General features: G+C 32.4%; 5 protein-coding genes across 7 annotated transcripts; 4 read left to right on the top strand and 1 right to left on the bottom strand.

The window, feature by feature from the left end:
• Positions 1-1,195: 1,195 nt before the first annotated feature.
• On the bottom strand, positions 1,196-10,142 carry LOC141535641 (ATP-dependent helicase brm-like). 2 transcript variants are annotated; one of them, XM_074255668.1, is made up of 6 exons: positions 9,865-10,142; positions 9,274-9,615; positions 6,773-7,079; positions 2,039-6,684; positions 1,793-1,958; positions 1,196-1,717 (listed from the first exon to the last, which is right to left on the bottom strand). In XM_074255668.1, exons 2-6 carry the CDS (start codon positions 9,559-9,561, stop codon positions 1,548-1,550), a joined length of 5,577 nt encoding a protein of 1,858 aa, XP_074111769.1. In that variant the 5' UTR covers positions 9,562-9,615; positions 9,865-10,142; the 3' UTR covers positions 1,196-1,547. The 2 variants fall into 2 exon arrangements, with proteins under 2 accessions (XP_074111769.1, XP_074111768.1); XM_074255667.1 differs by having other exon boundaries at positions 9,274-10,142.
• LOC141535642 (uncharacterized) lies at positions 7,328-9,240 on the top strand. 2 transcript variants are annotated; one of them, XM_074255669.1, is made up of 6 exons: positions 7,328-7,485; positions 7,572-7,720; positions 7,802-8,058; positions 8,123-8,228; positions 8,306-8,466; positions 9,065-9,240. In XM_074255669.1, the coding sequence occupies exons 1-6, from the start codon at positions 7,420-7,422 to the stop codon at positions 9,181-9,183; spliced, it is 858 nt and encodes a 285-aa protein (XP_074111770.1). In that variant the 5' UTR covers positions 7,328-7,419; the 3' UTR covers positions 9,184-9,240. The 2 variants fall into 2 exon arrangements, with proteins under 2 accessions (XP_074111770.1, XP_074111771.1); XM_074255670.1 differs by having other exon boundaries at positions 7,330-7,485; positions 7,587-7,720.
• Positions 10,143-10,752: 610 nt separating the features above from the next.
• On the top strand, positions 10,753-12,298 carry LOC141535643 (large ribosomal subunit protein uL2). The gene is made up of 4 exons (XM_074255671.1): positions 10,753-10,900; positions 11,097-11,238; positions 11,508-11,821; positions 12,065-12,298. The coding sequence occupies exons 1-4, from the start codon at positions 10,763-10,765 to the stop codon at positions 12,242-12,244; spliced, it is 774 nt and encodes a 257-aa protein (XP_074111772.1). The 5' UTR covers positions 10,753-10,762; the 3' UTR covers positions 12,245-12,298.
• Positions 12,299-12,658: 360 nt separating this feature from the next.
• On the top strand, positions 12,659-14,748 carry Nd-ashi (NADH:ubiquinone oxidoreductase subunit ASHI). Its single transcript, XM_074256055.1, has 4 exons — positions 12,659-12,789; positions 12,990-13,219; positions 13,315-13,473; positions 14,533-14,748. Exons 1-4 carry the CDS (start codon positions 12,705-12,707, stop codon positions 14,590-14,592), a joined length of 534 nt encoding a protein of 177 aa, XP_074112156.1. The 5' UTR covers positions 12,659-12,704; the 3' UTR covers positions 14,593-14,748.
• A 69-nt stretch (positions 14,749-14,817) lies between these two features.
• On the top strand, positions 14,818-19,331 carry LOC141535888 (FK506-binding protein 15). The gene is made up of 6 exons (XM_074256052.1): positions 14,818-15,039; positions 15,568-15,735; positions 15,795-16,752; positions 17,336-18,118; positions 18,813-18,980; positions 19,058-19,331. The coding sequence occupies exons 1-6, from the start codon at positions 14,960-14,962 to the stop codon at positions 19,124-19,126; spliced, it is 2,226 nt and encodes a 741-aa protein (XP_074112153.1). The 5' UTR covers positions 14,818-14,959; the 3' UTR covers positions 19,127-19,331.
• Positions 19,332-19,430: the final 99 nt, after the last annotated feature.

Genomic DNA, 19,430 nt, shown 5'->3' with positions numbered 1-19,430 from the left:
TTACTTTTTTTTTTTTTTTTACTATTTTCTAACGATACATTAATATTGACATTAACATTGAATTTACTTTTTGGGAATATAGAGAGCATGTTATTCACTGCTTAGTACATTTATGAAATCATAAATATTCAACACCTTTTTAATCAAAAAAAGTTATCAACCTTAGACGATCGGTTTACAAAAGGAATCATTTTATTTATTATGAGTTTTACTTGTATACCAATTCTGGTTTTTACAAGGTTGATTGTCTCAGCGTCTCCACATATAGTTTTTTCTCTCTATTATCATCGTATGTTCTTCGCTTTTTTATATTATCAACACAATCTTTCACCTCATCCACTTTTATTATCAACATATTCCAATATCTTTCAATTATCAACATATTATTCTTGCACATATCTTATTATTCTCCATGCGGCTGTGAACCGACTTGTACTTTCTGTACTGCATTTACCCTATTCCTCACCCCTTTCGATCGGTTGTTGGAAATAGTGGCGATGGGGAAACCACAGAGAAAACCCATGCCAGTACAGTTTACAAAAGGAATTAATTGTAACAAAAAAAAAATTTTTTTTTTTGCTAAGCTCACATAATTTTATTAATTAAATAATTAATATTTTTTACTATTGTCAATAATGATTAATCATTAATAAAAATATATTAGTACATAAATTGAAATATTAAAAATTATATTTTTTAAAAAATATTCTTTAGATATAAAATAATTTGTTAGTCATTTAAATAAAATCTTTAAAATTTGAAAAATAAAATAATCATAAAATTAATAGAGAATATAATTGTCAATATAACAATTGAGTTAATTAATAATTAATTACATATTTTAAAAATTCAATCAAAGTAGCGAATAAGCAATGTCAAATTAACAAATAATCAAAACACGCTTATCTAAATATAAATAAATGTACCCTAGCTTTTCAATCACCACGTAGTTAATTAATGTTAATTACTCAATTATTAGTCATAATCTCTTACATATTACCTTTCATGATTATGAAAATTATATTATTAAATTTGATGATCTATAATATCGTATGATCGATTACACTGACCTATATTCGTGATAGCCATTAAATATGTATGTAAAAAAATTATCAAAGCTTTAACAATGATTATAGATAAATAATTAGCCGAAGTAATTGGATACGTAGGACGCATATAAATTGATAACAAAAACTGAGTACAATTATATTTAATCACAATTTAATTAATGTCCTATAAATTTTTATATAAATTTAATCTTGTGAGATCCGACTATCTTTTATGCGGTAATATTATTGGATATAGTTAAAATTTCTATCACTATAATGGAAGATAAATTATCAGATCTGCAAATTGCTGCTTATTTTTTTATAAACATAAAAATTATTTCTTTAAAAATGCTGATGCTAATTGTGAGGAAGTAATTTTTCTACTATAAATTTTACTGCTGACTGAGTCTTAGTTATGATTATGATTATGATTATAATAATAATAATAATAATAATAATAACGATGAATTATTTAATTGTATATTAAATACAATTGTCTTAATTATCATCAGCATCGTCATCGTCATCAGAAATATACTTTTTCGTTATTCTTTTACGCCTGCTACCCGATCTGCTCTCACTTTTCCGACTTTTCAATTTGATCTTCATCCGTACACTCGAGTCGCCATCAGATCCATCATCACACTCGCCTGGAGACGAGTTATTTTCTACAATAAAAAATATTCTTTAAACATCCTAATGCATTTAATATTAAAATAAAATTTAATATAAACGAGACAAACCATCGTCAGACATTGAACCCTCAGCTTCGAGTCTCTGTCTTGCATTTGTAAAAACTGATCCTAAAACAATCGAATCTTCGTGAATGGGCGAGGCTTCTTCGTTGTAAATTTGAGCATTTTTACACAGTTGCATAAAATCTTTCTCCAGTTCATCAACACTTGAATACTGAAAATTTACCGATAAAAAAAATATTAATCATCCAAATGATTATACAATCATAAATATCAAGAAGAAAAGACACTCACCTTGCTTTCATCGATATTTTTTAACAACTTATTAATCGTCAGTGGCTTTTTAATAACATCATAGTAGTCCGGTAATTCCCGCCGAGAAGGTAATGTCATAAAAGGCTCACTAAGTAATCTACCATCAGTGCTGTCGGTGTAATTAACGACAACCATCAGTAATTTCTTCATAGCCCTACGTAATTTCGAGTCAACAGACGGACCAGCACCACTACCGCTACTACCACCTCGACGTTTTTTTGGAGTTGGTTCTTCGTCTTCTTCTCCTCTCTTGCGACGCTTTCGTGTTTTTTTCTTTTTCCTATCGTCTTCCTCCTCGTCATCATACTCAACGCCGTCATCGTCGATGGCTTTCAACCACTCTTTTCCGATCAAGTTATTGTCAGTGTAGTCAATTTCCTTACGCTGTCGAGAACCACGTCCCAGGTATCGTTCATCATCTTCTTCATAAGTCAAGCGTTCAACTTCTTCGTCGTTTTTAATCAACCAGTCAGGTAACTCATTTTCTTCTAGTAATCGCGGCTTTCGATTAGGACCTAATTTAGCTTCTTCACGTCGTCTTTCAAGGTCTAACTTTGCAAAGATCTCAATTTCACCTTCTGATCTAGCGATCATGGGATTAACTGTTTCATCATCAGCTACTTCGTTTTCTTCTTCGTCATCAGCGTCATCTTGATGCAATATACTCTGCAAGAATTGCTGTCTTTCACTTCCTGTTGATTTCTGGTCAAACATACCGGCCTGAATAACTTTTTCATCCATATTCAACTTGTAACGTGCAGCAGCCAATATTCTCTCTTCGACTGAATTAACAGTGATCAAACGTAGTACTCTTACTTCATTCTTTTGTCCAATACGATGAGCACGATCTTGAGCTTGCAAATCTTGGTGAGGATTCCAGTCAGAATCGAATATAATTACAGTATCAGCGGCTTGTAAATTTAGACCCAAACCTCCAGCACGAGTTGACAGTAAGAATAAGAAATATTGTGAGCCAGGATCGTTGAATTTTTTTAACAAGTCACCACGATCTTCGGCTTTAGTTGTACCGTCTAAACGTAAATACATAAAGCCACGCCAACTCAAGTAGTCCTCCATTATCGTCATCAATTGAGTCATTTGACAAAACAGCAGTACTCGATGGTTAGTTGCCTTCAATTTTGGTAGTATACGATCTAACAACTCAAACTTACCAGATGCTCGATATAAATCTGGACCTGATACTGTATGTGAATCCTGGACGCCTATATGTTCACAATATTTTTCCTCAATTGTTCGGAATAAAAATGGATGATTACATAATTTACGCAATTGTACAATAGTATTCATTAGAGCTTTCGCACCACCTTTTCCTTGTTTTCCTTTCTCTGAACCGTCAGTCAACAGTACGCCCTTGCTCTGCATATGCTTGTATAATACTTTCTGCAAACCAGACATGTCACACTTGATAATGTACTCAACTTTATCAGGTAATTGAGATTCGACTTCTTTTTTCAAACGTCGCAACAAGAAAGGTCGCAGTACTTTATGAAGACGACGGATGATAAGAATTGTTTCTTCTTCATTCAACTCCACTTTTTCTCCGGTAGTAGCGAACGGTGCATTAAACCATTGCTCAAACGTACTAACAGATTTGAAAATCGATGGTAGCAAAAAGTTCAAGAGCGCCCAAAGCTCAGGTAATTTATTTTGCAAGGGAGTACCGGTCAATAATAACCGATGTGGTGCTATATAACGTGTATTTAATACTTGTGTTAATTTACAATGATGATTTTTCATTCTGTGACCTTCATCAATGATCATATACTTCCACTGTAGCTTAGCCAGTACGCTTTTGTCCTTGATAACATATTCGTAGGTAGTCAACAGTACATTGAACTTGGTAGATCGCATCTGAGATTGTATCGCGCGTCGTCCCGCTGGCGAACCTTTATAGGAAACAACAACGACACTAGGAGCCCACTTTTCGAACTCAAGAACCCAATTAGATAGTGTTGACAAAGGAACGATGATTAAAAACGGTCCATTGACCTTCTTCTTCTCCATAAGATGTGTAACGAGCGCAATAGTTTGTATTGTCTTACCGAGACCCATTTCATCAGCTAAAATACCATTGAGATTGTTGTTAAACAATGAGACCAACCACTCAAGACCTTTTATTTGATACTCCTTGAGTACTCCATTAACCATAATAGAGGCCTGTTCAGTAACAGTTTCATGTACTGTATGTGCAATACTGTAATAAGTTTGCTCTTCAGTTTTATACTCATCATCCTCGACTTTAGCTTTATTTAATTTTTTCGTATCATTGTTTCCAGCGTCACCAGCCTTTTCAGTAGCAGCTGCCACCTCACCGGTTTTAGCTTTTTGTTCAGATACATTTTCTTCTTCTTCCTCATCGTCTTCACTATCAGATTCAACAACTTCCCAACCCGGGTGAGACTCCATAAAAGCATTTAATTGACTCATCAGCGGTGCGTCTTCCCCTGTCAATGTACGTCCAGTGCTTACTTCAATAACATGAACCCGTGTATCTTCAGCCGGTGTACCATCTTCATTAACTGGAACACCATCCTCTAACTTTTTCTTCTTCTTCTTGCGTTTCTGCTCCTCAACTTGTTTCCGTTTCTGCTCCATTTTGTGCTGCTTGACCATTTCAGTAAGATTACTAATATACTCATCAGTTTGAGACAACAAGAATGCCAACCGTTTGTCTTTTTTCTGATCAATAAGTTTACGATATCCTTCTTCATCTTCAGCCATCAAACGACGCATACGTTCTTTTTCAATACGTTCTTGTTCCTTTTTCTGTTCACGCTCAGCATTCGCGTGATAATTCATCACTGCTTTGTTCAATCGTGACAATTTAGCAACATTATTACGATGAAATTCTTTGAAATCTTTGCTGTGTTGCAAAACAGATGTCAAAAACTCTTGATGTTTCAGACGGCGTTTGCGTTCTGCTTCAAGTTTCTGCTGTTTTTCCAAATTTTCAGTTGCACGAGCTTCACGTAACCCTTGATGTTTAGTACGTTTGTAAGCTTTGAAATTAACCGCTGTTTCAAGAGTCGTATCTTTGCGAGTAGATGCTAATATTTCAGAACAAAGTTGACGTCGTAAATGAAGTACACGCAGCATCCTTAACTCTATTTGAGCTCTAATACGTAAATCTTCAGGCATATTAGTAGGCAAATTGCTCAGCTGTTCTATACGCAGCGCAATACGAGCAGCAACACGATTCTCCCGTTCTTGTAAAATAAGTAGAGGATCAATGCCAACAGGTTTTGGAATACTCGTTACTCTATTAATTTTATTTCCTGGTTGTTGGTGTTGGTGTTGGTGTTGCTGATGCTGATGCTGTTGTTGTTGCTGCTGCTGCTGCTGCTGTTGTTGCTGCTGTTGTTGCTGCTGTTGCTGTTGTTGTTGCTGTTGTTGTTGTTGTTGCTGTTGCTGTTGCTGTTGCTGCTGCTGTTGCTGTTGCTGTTGCTGTGGCGGCTGAGATCCAGGTCTTGGAGGTCCATTGGGAGTTGGTCCAACGTTACTCGGCATTCCAGTGTGAATTGAAGGACCAGCAGGCGTGCCAGGGCCCTGAGATGGATCCATTGGTCGACTCATACCTGGTGGTGGAGCTGCTCCTTGAACTGCCAGAGCTAGTTGCTGAGAAAGCGGCTGATTTCGCGCTAGTAAACGATAAGCCATTATTTGAACGCGAAGCTGTTGGAGTTGTTGAGAACTGAAGTTTTGCTTGTCCCCCATTCCACTTTGACCTCGAGCACGAAGACCTAGTAATTGTGAGTACCGAGGGTCTTCTTGGAGACCTTTCTCTTCCATTGAGTCGATGGCTTTTTGCAGAGCATTAAGATTTTCTTGTCCAGTTCCAGAGCCACCAGGTGGACCACCAGGAGCTGGAGGCATTGAACTACCTGGTCCTCCAGGCCCCATTGGCCCCAGCGATTGATTTTGAGCTCCTGGCGGCATGGGACCTATACCTGGAGGTCCTGGCGGCCCACCAGGTCCACCTGGACCTCCAGAATTGTTAGCGCTCATCGGTGAGGGTCCTCCAGGTCCCATTTGACTCGCAGGTCCACCTGGAGGCATCTGATTGGGTCCCGACCCAGGCATCATCGGTCCGCCAGGTCCCATTTGGTTTCCAGGTCCAGAATTAGGACCCATTTGGCCAGCTGGACTTGGTCCAGAAGCATTGGGACCTCCCATATTCATAAGAACACTTGGACCACCAGGTCTCATGTTCATTTGACTCCCTGGACCACTCATATTCATCTGAGAGTGACCATTAGCACCGTGACCTTGATTTGGCGGACACATATTGGGTGGACCACCTGGACCCATTGATGGACCACCAGGCATAGGGCCCTGAGGACCACCAGGCATTGATGGATTCATGTGCCCTGGACCTGGTGGCATCGGTCCAGGCCCAGATCCCATATGACCTGGTCCTGAGTTCATATGTCCTGGAGGTGGGGGTCCTGACATATGCCCTGGCCCACTGGGCATGTGATTATTGGGACCTCCTGGACCCATCTGCCCTCCAGGTCCTCCTTGCATGTGTAAGGGACCTGGTGGGCCTCCTGGTTGACCCATGTGACCTGGACCCATCTGTCCTCCCGGTCCCATTTGGTTTGGGCCTAAAAATATTTTAAATCAAACAATTGCTATTTTTTTATAAATTCCTCAATTTTTAATGATTGATTATTATATATTAGCAATCTTTACCTCCTGGGCCCATTTGATTAGGTCCTCCAGGCCCCATTTGATTTGGCCCAGGTCCCATCTGATTCGGTCCTCCGGGCCCCATAGCCCGAGAACCACCTGGAAACATTGGACCTGGTCCACCTTCTGAGTCCATTTGATTTAAACCACCAGGTCCCATTTGGTTAGGTCCAGGACCCATATGGGATGGACCACGCGGACCACCCATTTGGTTTGGTCCCATATGACCTGAATTTGGTGGTCCTGACATCTGTCCTTGCATCATTGGTCCTCCAGGACCCTGGGACCCTGGTGGAGGTTCCATAGGACCCTGTAAATCATAATAAAAATTAATACTTCAATAATTAAAATTTATTGCATCATTTAAATGAAAAAAATTTCCAGAGAAAATGAAAAGAAAAATGATAAATTATATAAATACATATGTGTGCGTAGTTAAATAACTATTACAATCTAACATTATTTTTTTACTCCCCACTACTAGACTTGCGACTTGAGAAATATTTACTCGCACAGTCTGCAATACTGTCAAGAATTTGACGTAAACAATAAATTGTTAGTCTCTGCCCTTGAGTTGTTGGTTAAACATAAATTCAATTCTAGTGATTTTAATAAATTGTATAAAGTTAATATAAATAATTTTATTCAAAATGGCAAAACACGATGAAGACTTTTACTTCAACTTTGCTCTGAAATTGGCCCTGGAAGCTGGACACGTAAATTTATTTTTGATCTAATAAAAAAAATATTAATAATTATTTAGACTTAAGTTTAATAATACTGTTGAAAGTTACAATATTAGATAATTATTTTCAAGGTATTGAAAGGCGTAACATTCGCCAGGAAAACAGTGACGCAAAAACTAGGCAACTGGGATCTTGTCACAGAGTATGATCGCAAAATAGAGGATATTATTATTGGAAAATTGAAGCAACAATTTCCTGAGCATAAGTAATTTGCTGAAAATTTATAATTAATTCAATTAGATTTTATCGATTTAAATGAGCTATCGGTTGCATTTTTATTTTTTAGATTTATTGGTGAAGAATCAACGGGTAAAGATTTACCAGAGCTAACGGACGATCCAACATGGATAATTGATCCAATAGACGGAACGACTAATTTCATCCATAACTTTCCTCAAATCTGTGTTGTAATTGGTCTGTCAATAAATAAAGAAATGAGAATTGGTATTGTTTATAATCCGGTTCTTGACCAATTATTTACTGCGAGAAAAGGAAGAGGTTCTTTTCTGAATGGGCGTCCATTAAAAACGTCTACTGTGGATGGTAATTTTGACATTACAATTTTTTAGAGCCTTCAGAAATATTGATAGTTGAAAAAATATTCCAGATATTTCAAAAGCGCTAATTGCGATTGAGCCGGAATTCATGAAAGTCGACAGCTTGAGAGACAAAATGATTGAAAGAATAAAAACACTTGCAATTAAAACTCAAGGGTAATAAAATACTAGAGTAACTTTTTTTGTTGATAAATAAAAAATAAAAAATAGAAAAATAATTAATTATATTTTAGAATAAGAACAATCGGCAGTGCAGCGATGACATTATGTCACATAGCGCTCGGAGCTATCGATGGTTATCAGATAGAAGGACCAGGAATCTCGACCTGGGACATTGCAGCAGCTTCTTTGATCGTCACCGAAGCTGAAGGAGTTGTTATAGACCGAGTGACTGGTAATTACTTTTATCTTGTTGATGCTAATGCTAGCAGACACTTGACAATCTGATGATTTTACTTGAAAAATAAACTAGGCATAGAAAATTATTTATAAAAATTTCATTTATAATTTTTCAGAGCTTCAAAGATGAAATTTTTCAATAAAATTTTCTTGCTATAATTTGTTTGTTAAAAAAATTCTAAAAATGATCAGATGTCCTCAATTTTAGTATCATTTATCTTGATGAAAATAAAGTTAGCTGACATCTAAAAATTTATAGAATTTTTTTTTATTGAAAATATTATTACAAAAAAATTTGCATTTGTAAAAAACTTCAAAAATTGCAAGTGCAATTTTTTAAAAATATTTTTTTGTTTTAATTTAATTATTAAAAAAAAAATCAAAAAATTTAGAACGTCGGCTAACTTTAATGACATTTTATCTTGATACTACAACTCAAGTAATATTCAGCGAAGCAACTACTGAAATCTTTGATAAAAACCGAAAAAAAAATTAATCATCAATTATTCTCAATTGTAAACTAGCGAAGCAATTGTCTTATCAACACATTCTCATCAATTTATCGTGCTGTTTAATTTTTATTCTTTTTCCAGGGAACGATGTGGATATAATGAATCCACGAGCCATCGGTGCTTGCAATAAAACAATCGTTCAAGATCTTAGAAAAATGATCAACAATGCTGACCGTCAAGTAGAGCTCCATCAAAACTAATTTTTATACAATTTATACTTGAATTAGAAATAAAAATTTGCTGTAACAATAATCAAATTAATTATTATCTAATAATCAACAATAAATTACCTGGGGTCCCATATTAGGAGGCATTTGATGCGGGTGTGGTGGATAATTTTGTTGCTGAGACGGCGGTTGAGGCGGTTGCGACATAGGTGGTCCACCAGGTCCAGGTCCCGGGCCAGGAGGTGGAGGAGGACCACCAGGATATCCTTGAGTCGGGCTGTGAGGATGATGTTGTGGAGGTCCCATCGGACTTCCCTGTGGGTTAGACGGCGATGGAGCTTGTGGCGGGCCCATTGGACTTGGAGCTTGTGGTGGTGGCATGGGAGATGACGATGGCGATGGACTTGCCATATTATTACGATCAGTCTCCAGTGTAATTATCAATGAATTCTTGATATCAATTATCTATCATTAATTTTATTTCCAATTAATTATAAATACTTAGTCATTTACATAATTCTACTCTTTGTTTTCTAGCTCTGGACATTTTAACAAAAAAAATGTTTAACCCCACGATACAGTTGTGATAGTATTTATTTTACTAGTTTATTCTTTAATTTTATAATTAAACTCAGCGTTTTAATTGTTACACTGATTTTAAAAACAATAATGCCAATTTATTTCACTTATTTAGTAATCAATTTTGACATTTACCTTTTTGTTCAAGAACGTTTGTCATAAACTACGAAACAATTTTTATTTGACCTCACAGCTTCACTTTCTCAACCCAACAGCGTTGCCTATCATTTTTTTAAAATCTGTTTTATTTCAGGGGGTTATTTTCAAATTTTTTCTCACACATTTTCTTTTATTTTCCTGTAAACAAAATTTACATTTTACAACAATTGAACATCTTACATCTGCAATTACTAATATACATATATTTTAATAACAATCAATTAATTTATAAACAATTAAACTCAATTCTAGCTGTCAATTATTTTTAAAATCATTTTTGTTAACTCAACTGCTTTTTTTTTGTTTATTCTTTTTTTAAAAGTAATTCATGAATTTATAATCAATTATTTAAATACAAATAAATTTAAAAGTACCCATAATTGCTTGCAATTATCGACTTTTTTTCTGTCACAAGTCATAAGTCATGTATCACTAAAGAATCAGTTCCGCCATCTACCAGCAATCATGAAAACTTTTCAGAAAAAAAAAATACAGTTTTTATTGCAGTTGGCTACTTTGCCAGAAGCTTTTGATACAAAGCTGTCAGAGTTCTTTTTAATCCTTGGAGAGACCTCATTGGTATGTAATTTTTTAGATTACGGACGAAATTTATTTTTCATAATGTGATCTATTTATTATAAATAAAGCAATTATGTCTATATGCCTTATTAATTATCCGTTTATTTATTGTGATAAATATTTTTACAAAATAGCACGTTTATTCACAAAATTCTAGCTCTTAAATTTCGAGTCATATTTTGAGGTTATTTACCTTCAGTTCACGTTGTCAAGATTGTGTATCAATGTTGTGCAATTTTTTAGTCTAAACAAAAGTGTACTAAAGATAGATTTTTTTTATTTCAGGAAATAAACAATGGGTCGTGTAATTCGTGCTCAAAGAAAAGGAGCGGGATCCGTATTCAAATCCCACACTAAGAAAAGGAAGGGAGCCCCAAAACTCCGTTCTTTAGATTTTGCCGAAAGACATGGATACATCAAGGGTGTCGTGAAGGTATTGTTAAATTAAAATTATAGCTTTCATAATTAAAAATTCAATTGTTTATGATGATTTCTACTATCCTATCTCTGAAAGATTTTGAAGATCATTTAGAGGCTCTTTCTGATGTGACAATTGTTTAAATAAACATTGACTATTCATTTGACAGTTTTATTATTTGATTATTGATATTGAATTATTGTTTTGGTAGGAAATCCTCCACGACCCTGGTAGAGGAGCCCCATTGGCTTGGGTACATTTCAGAGATCCCTACAAGTTCAAGACGAGGAAAGAACTGTTCATTGCCCCCGAGGGCATGTACACCGGCCAGTTCGTATATTGTGGAAAAAAAGGTAATGAACTTTTATTATAAAATCAAAAGACCCAGTTATTGACATTGGCCTAGTTGTTTGACACTTGCAATTTTATTCTAATTAAAAAAATTAAATGTTCTCAAAAAACCAATTTTCTTGAAATTTATAATTCAAAAGTTATATTTATTAATTTATTACAGTTGATTTTTTTTTTTTTTTTTTTTTTAAAATAAAATTACAAGTGTCAATAACTAGGTCTTTTACTTTACACAATGGTTGAGTTGTCACTAAAATACTTTCAACAACAGCCACACTTCAAATTGGAAATGTAATGCCTGTCGGAACCATGCCTGAGGGTACAATCGTTTGCAATCTGGAAGAAAAGACCGGAGACCGTGGCCGACTTGCTCGGGCGTCGGGTAATTATGCTACTGTCATTGCCCACAATCCCGATAGCAAAAAAACCCGTGTGAAGCTTCCATCTGGAGCCAAGAAAGTGATCCCATCCAACAACCGAGCCATGGTTGGTATCGTTGCTGGTGGTGGACGTATTGACAAGCCCATCTTGAAAGCCGGGCGTGCTTACCACAAGTACAAGGTCAAGAGGAACTGCTGGCCTAAGGTAATTATCATACCTCTCATACTTAGTAATTACAATATAATAATAATTGATGTAATGTTTTGACATTTGAAACCTGAATTTTTATGTCAACACTTTTTACTGATTTTTAAATCACAAATTACTAGCTTTTAGCCGCGAGTTTGCTCGCGTTGAAGTCCTTAGATAAATATCAAAGATCATTACATTCCAATCTTATTAAAGAGGTAAGATAGATAATTAAAAATTTTGTATTGTCTATTTCAGGTTCGTGGTGTTGCTATGAACCCAGTTGAGCATCCTCACGGAGGAGGTAACCATCAACACATTGGTAAAGCATCCACAGTCAAACGTGGAACCAGTGCTGGTCGTAAAGTTGGTCTTATTGCTGCCCGCCGTACTGGAAGAATTCGTGGAGGAAAAACTGATACCAAGAAAGACGATTAGACTGTTAAATAAGTCAATTGTTTTTATCATTATAAATAAAGAACATAAAGATCACACATGTATTTTTATTTCGAATGAATGGAGAATGCTCGCGTGTATTAAATCCCAGAATTATGTGGAAAAGAAATTCCATAATTGTTCGATTTAAATTATTTAAATACTTTTTTAAAACTTTTTATATTTACGACAGATATTTTATTTTATAATACTGAAGTTAGCAGTCAGCTGTTAATTTAAAAAATTTTTTTAATAACTCAATTACAATAAAAAAATGCTTCTAAAAATTTTCACTTGTAATTTTTATTAATTTTTACACGGGAAACTTTTTAATTTAATTTTTTTCATAATAATTTAATTGCTGTAAATATCTAAAAAAAATTTTATATCTGTCAACTTCAGAATCATTTTATTTTTCATCAACAACTCAGTCGGTATCATAGAAGTCTAGCCATCAAGAACCATGGCATCTTTAATGAAAATAAAAAGTTTAATTGCTCCATTAACAACCAAACAAACTCGAGTAATTTATAATGTCGTCAGAACTAGTAAGAAGTTTGTTTATATTTTTCATAAATTTATATCACAAAATTTTATTTTTAAGTATAATAAGTTACAAAATTCATTTACCACAAAATGACAGGTTAACTACGTCATTACATAAGTTGTTTTTACATGTTAATTTATTTGTTTATTTATTAGTTAGTAAATTTGTTATTAATCAATGTGATTTATTTTAATTAATCAGAGGTAATGACCACTTGGGATTACATGCCGGGACCAAGACCGAAAAATGAAGAAGAGCATAAAAGAGCTGCTGAAAAATACGGTTTGCATCCAGCTGAATACAAATTATACCCAGATGATGGTATGTGGCCCGTTGGAGATTATCCGCGGTTACCTTATGAACCAGTCAGCCTTCGTGATCCTAACTATCCTTGGGATTGTCCTGATGATAAAAGAAACTTCGAAGAACCGGTATTTTTCTTTATTTTTATTATCATTAATTATTGAAATTTCAAATGATACTAAAAGTAGCAGCTGACATTTTATAATTCTTTTATTAATTACAGATTCATGCTGAAATCAATTTAATTAACGAAGACAGAACAGATTACGGTGAAAAGCCATATATTGGATACCTACAGGGTCCATTGACATTTTGGGGTTTTGTCGCAGTTTATTCTTTGTTGTTTTGGATTGCGGACCAATATCCTAATTTTAGGCCAGTTGTAAGTATTTATTTTTACTATTGATTTTTGACTAAATATTTTAATATTTAAAGAAGTTCGAGCGTAAAATAATGTTAAAATTTTTTTTTTAATTTTAGTCTTCCCAATATTCGTCAAAATTATTTATTTTAATTTAAAATAATTTAAACAATTTAATAATTGATGATTTTTATTTATTTAAGAAAGTAAAGTCATAAAATGACTTTTTTCTCAGCTGTTGACGCGACGTTGTCAAATCTTTATTCGAATAAATAGTTGATAATAGATGAGTTAAAAACATAAAATTTAACTTTAAATATTTTAAAAATTATATCGGTAATGTATTGTTATTAAATTGTGTTTATATTGTAATATTGAAATTAGCGGTCAGCTGTCATTTTAAAATTTTTTTTAACAAGTTAATTACAATAAAAAAATGCTTCTAAAAATTTTCACTTGTAATTTTTATTAAGTTTCACATGTAAAAATAAATGAAAATTAGAAGTGAAAATTTTTAGAAGCATTTTTTTATTGTAATTGGTTTATTAAAAAAATTTTTTAAATTAACAGCTGACTACTAACTTCAGTAGTATTGTTATTTTATGTTTTGCAATAATCCAAGTTTCTTGTATATAATTTTTTATCCATTAAAGTTGGAAGGTTAATATTGAAAAAAATAATTAAAGTCTTCACAAAAGTTTGTCCGCCACAAGAGCTATAAGAGGAGATAAAATATGTGATTTTTTAAATTTAGTATCTAAATAACTAAACGGTGAATCTTTTTAAAATTTTGAGATTAGATAAATGACATATTTATTTATACGTATACTTAATTTCAAAGCTCAAAGGTGGAAATTATTTTTTACATTAGATTAGCTCGAACCTCCTTAATTCTTGATTTTAATCAAAAGAATCTGTTATGTGTATAAACCTAGTTAGTGACAGCAAACTAATATTCTGTTTCATTAAAAAATTTATTTTACTCCAAATTGACATATGTTATAAATTGAATTAATTTTCAAGGTTTTTGTAGTCATAATAACATATAATAAATTTATTATTATTTTTTTTTTTTTTCAGTTGGAAAAACAAATTCCGCAGAGTGGCAAAGTTCATTACACATTTGAACCAGCTCAATAATTAAGTTAATTTAAACAAATAATTTGTAGAAAAAAAAAATAATAAAATTTATTCCAAAACAAATAACGGATAAACTAAATCTGTACTAATAATTTAAAAATTACTTTATGTAATGCATAGTAAAAAAAATAAACAAATAAAAACGTTTATTATTAATTTTTAACATTTTTTTTATCTATTTAATTGTTCATTAATGAAAATAATCTAATGTAGGTAAAAAAATTTATCGCGTGATTTTTTTGACTTTGACATGGGCGTAAATAGAAACTCTAACCTAAAACGTCAGATGTCAACATTTTTTAGAGTTGCTTCATGTATAATTTACAGCAATTAATTTTATACAATTATTTATCAAGATTATGAAATAATGAGTCGTAGTAATCAATTACCAAACTTGGAAAAAATATTCAAAGATGATGACGAGCAAGATTTCAATCCAGTTGGAGGGTAATTGTTTTTATTTGTTCTTTCAATTGTTGCAATAATCAAGTGCAAAAATTACTTGACAATTATTCCAGATTTTTTTTTTTTGTTATGACATTAAAAATAGCAGCTGCTTGATAATTTTTTAATTTTATTTAACAAATAAATATTTTCTAAAAAACTATTTTTAAAAAAATGCATTCATAATTTTTTAAAATCTCTAAATGTCAATTTTTTTTTCTTATATATTTTTGCCATAATTTATTTGTTAAAAAATTCTAAAAATTAATAAATAGCTGCTAGATTGATATGAAATTAAATTTAGCTGTCACTTCACAATTATTTTAATTTTTTTTTTATAAATAAATGATAGCAAAAAAAATTATTAAAAAAATGGACTTGTAGAAATTTTAATAAATTAAAAATGCAATTTTTTAGAATAAATTTTTTTGTTAAAGAAAATTAAAAAATTGTCAAGTGACAGCTAACTTTAATATCATAAATTAATTCTCATTTTTTTGTTTTAATAATAAAAATTTTTTTACTCTTTAGATCAAACTTAGCGTCAATTTTTGGTACTTCGAATAAATCTCTGGACAATGTATCTAAAACTCCATCAAAAAAGCCAAAGAATGATAAAACTAAAGTTCAATCATCACCGTCATCAACATCATCAAAGACTGATGTAATTTTAGCAAAAGTTATTCATGCATACAAATTGTAAGTAAAATAAATAATTATTCTTTTAACATTTTTTTAACAATAATAAAAAATATCAGGCAAAATGGACAATATTCACCGTTGGGTAAATTGGGAATTGCACTGACAGGCAATACGTTAACAAAGACATATTTATTAATTCTCTACCGCCATAAAAACGAGCATATATCTGTAGTAACGCTAACAGCTGACTTCAATTTATCAATCCAGGAAAATAACTATGTCAGTTATTACGACGGCAATAATGACAACTGGTCAATATTATTTGACAGCAACGATTCGTGCATTGAATTTGCCCGAGAAATTGCTGTGTCTAAGTATTTAATTCGCCATGGTAAAACAGAGGAGACGATTTACTTTGAAAATCTCACAATTTGCACCGAAAAAGACACCAAAGGAGCCAAGGAAGGTGACAGCATCAACATAAAGTGTTCAATCATCACCAACATAATTCAGCCGTTAAAGGTGAGCTCGATTCCGGTGCAAAATATGACCGTGCAAATTTCATCAGATGACAACTGGGAGCGCTCGTTGCTGGGCATCAGTCCTGGGTGTAAAAGAATTTTAATTCTATCTCCAAGTACGCAAATTAGCTTAGGTCCAGGATTTCCTCGCGATAAAGAAGTCGCTTTGGATATTGAAGTTGTTGATATTATTCCGGAAGTTAAGCCCATTGCTTCACCTAAACCTCCTACTGGAAAAGCTTCGCTCATTTCACGGATGGCTAAAATGGGCCAGTCGATTTTGCCAAAGGTTCCAACTTCTACCACCACCGATTCTGAAGATACTGAAGAAGATGTTCCTGTCAAGTCTCCTAGGCGAGCGAAGGTTTCCGATAACGGAGTTAGACCTTCGGCAGTTCCTAAAAATTTAACTAGTGATAGTAGTCAAGATAATATTCCAGATGGTAATGTTAAATGTAATGTTGTAAAAAATAGTAATTCTATGGCGGTGCCTACTGCTCATGGAAGTTTAGTTCCAGCTGCATTTGCTTCTGGTTGGTCCACTCCTGTACCAGTAAGTTTTATCATTAAGTTAAAGAATATTGAGAAAAAAAAATATTTCCATAAAGAAAATTTTCTTGCCACAAGAACATAAATTATTGATGATTCTTGAGGATATATTTTCTTATCTGAAGAATTAGTTGGATTTATCAAAGAAATGTTTATTCAATTCAAGTAAAGCTATTTGTTTATTTAAATACTAGCAACTTTGCAGTCACTATATGACTGCCGTGATTTGTAAACTATAAAGGTAGATAATAATTAAAGGTAGATATTGATTTTTTTTGTCAAAAAATTAATAAATTTTCATAGTTCACTTCAATAAATTTTTAAGCCAACACAGATAAAAAGTTTAGCTTGAACCAAAAAAAAAAAAAAAATTTATAATAAGGAAAAATAATACATTTCTTCAGTCAAAAGAAAAGATTCTTAAAAATTATATTGTTTTCCCAAGAAATTTATTGTTTTCTTTGTAACAGTCATAGTTCAAGAATTTTCTACCAGTGAAGAAATCTTGTTCTTGGACAATAATTTTTCTTTCTCTCAGTGTAGAAATATTAATGTTCAAATAGTTAATTAGTTAATACTTGTTCTAGCAACAATTTATATCGACAATCGATGGCCAGTTGTATTCAATTCCTTCCTCAGTGTCACAATCTCCCGTAGCAGGGTCATTAGATCCGAATATAAATGTGTTTTTATCGGAAACACGGACACAGAATGCCGAAATACGGATGGGAATGTCAAAAATATCAGATAATGTACAAAAATTGCTAGATAAATTTCACGCTCTTGAGTTGCAGAATGCTACGGCATCTCCAAGCAATGACAAAGCGCTTGAAACTTCATTAAAGATGTTACTTGCGTTAAATTTAAATAAGAACGATGCTAAAGTTGGTGAAGGGAATAATTACTCTGCATGTGCGGAATTAAATGAAGCGAGAGAAAGAATTCGTTTTCTTGAAGATGAATTGAAGAGTATAAAAAATAATTCTACAGAGAGTTTTAATAAATTAGAGTATTTTGAAAAAGAGAAAAAAGAATTAGTTTCTGAGAAAGAAGAAATGAGGAATACGATTAAAGAATTGGAATCAAAGTTAATAGAAGCACGCAGTGAACTTCAGAAGGCGCAAGAAGATATCAAAAGTACTAATGAACAAGTTATTAAGTATCAAAGAGATAATATTAAGATGGAACAAAAAATTATGACATTAGAAGCTGAACAAAGAAGTTTGAAAAGTAAAAATTTAACGAGTGACAATAAAGCTGCGGAAACAAAGTCATTGATGAATAAAATGTATCAAACGTTGATGACTAAATTTACTAATGATTCTTATTCGACTGATTATATTAAATCTACTATAGCAAGTACAATCAAGGTAAGAATATTTCTTTATAGTGTTTTAATAATCAACTAGCAACCTTGCAGTCACTATGTGACTGCCGTGACTTGTGAACTATAAATAAATAAAATTTTGCTTTATTAAATAATGAATTCTGTTAAATTGCACTGTACTTTTTTAACTATTGACGTTTTTAAAGATATATCAATTTTTCATATATTTATATATATTATATATATGTATATATGAAAAATATATCAAAATGCATGTGGGTACTCAAATGAAAGGTCTTGATGAGTGTAACATCGGGATGAGCTTGTATCTTTAAAAATGTCAATAGTTCACAAGATACAAGCTCATTTCTTACATAAAATAATTACTTTTATTTAATTACACTGTACTTTCTTAACAATTGACATTTTTGAAGATATAAGTTCATCCTGAAGTTACATTCATCAAGAGCTCTCATTTGAGTACCCACATGCATTTTCATATATTTTTCATATATACATATATGTAATATATATAAATATATGAAAAATTGATGTGGGTACTTAAATGAAAGGTCTTGATGAGTGTAACATCTGGATGAGTTTATATCTTTAAAAATGTCAATAGTTCAGAAGATACAAGGTCATTTCTTAATTATGTTTTTTTTTCTGTGTGGCCACAAAATTTTGCTTATTCTCTTAATAATATAAATGCTCAGTAAAAAAAAATTTTTTTTCAGGCAATAACTTTACAAGTTTTAAGAGAAAAAAATGATGTAGAATTACGTTCAAGCAATGCAGAATATTCTGATCCACCTGATAGTCATAAAATAAAAGACTTAAAATCATCTGAAGATAGTTTTATCCTTCCAGCACTTGATACAATGTCTGATTCAAAAGATATAGATGTAAGTATCTCAAAAATACATAAATAGTGAGATATATTTATCTTATTCCTTTTTTTTTTGTATTGATTTTTTTCCAGTCAGCATCAGTTCTATCCGAACCACCGCCAATCCCTCCAATGGACTTAGATGACGACTGGCTACCTTGAAAATTTTTAGAAATAATTTTATACTTTGTACATTTTTAATAATTATTACAATAGGGGTAATAAAATATTTTAATAGATCTATTTAATTATATAAATAGAAACTTTTTAAAATTGTCGAGTTCTTCATTGACAAAATCATTAATTGTTTGTCCTGTAAAAACCGTAACACTGAAGTTGACAGATGTTAAAAATTTTTTTGGAATTTCATAGCAATTAAATTAATAAAAAAATATTTTACATGTGAAAATGAATAAAAATTACAAGTGAAAATTTTTAGAAACATTTTTTTATTGTAATTAATTTG

This window comes from Cotesia typhae, unplaced genomic scaffold, assembly GCF_013202065.1.
Source record: "Cotesia typhae breed Kobodo isofemale line unplaced genomic scaffold, CoteBio_Ctyphae scaffold_152, whole genome shotgun sequence".
NCBI classification, from domain to species: domain Eukaryota; kingdom Metazoa; phylum Arthropoda; class Insecta; order Hymenoptera; family Braconidae; genus Cotesia; species Cotesia typhae.
This window is presented reverse-complemented; position numbering and strand designations above follow the sequence as displayed.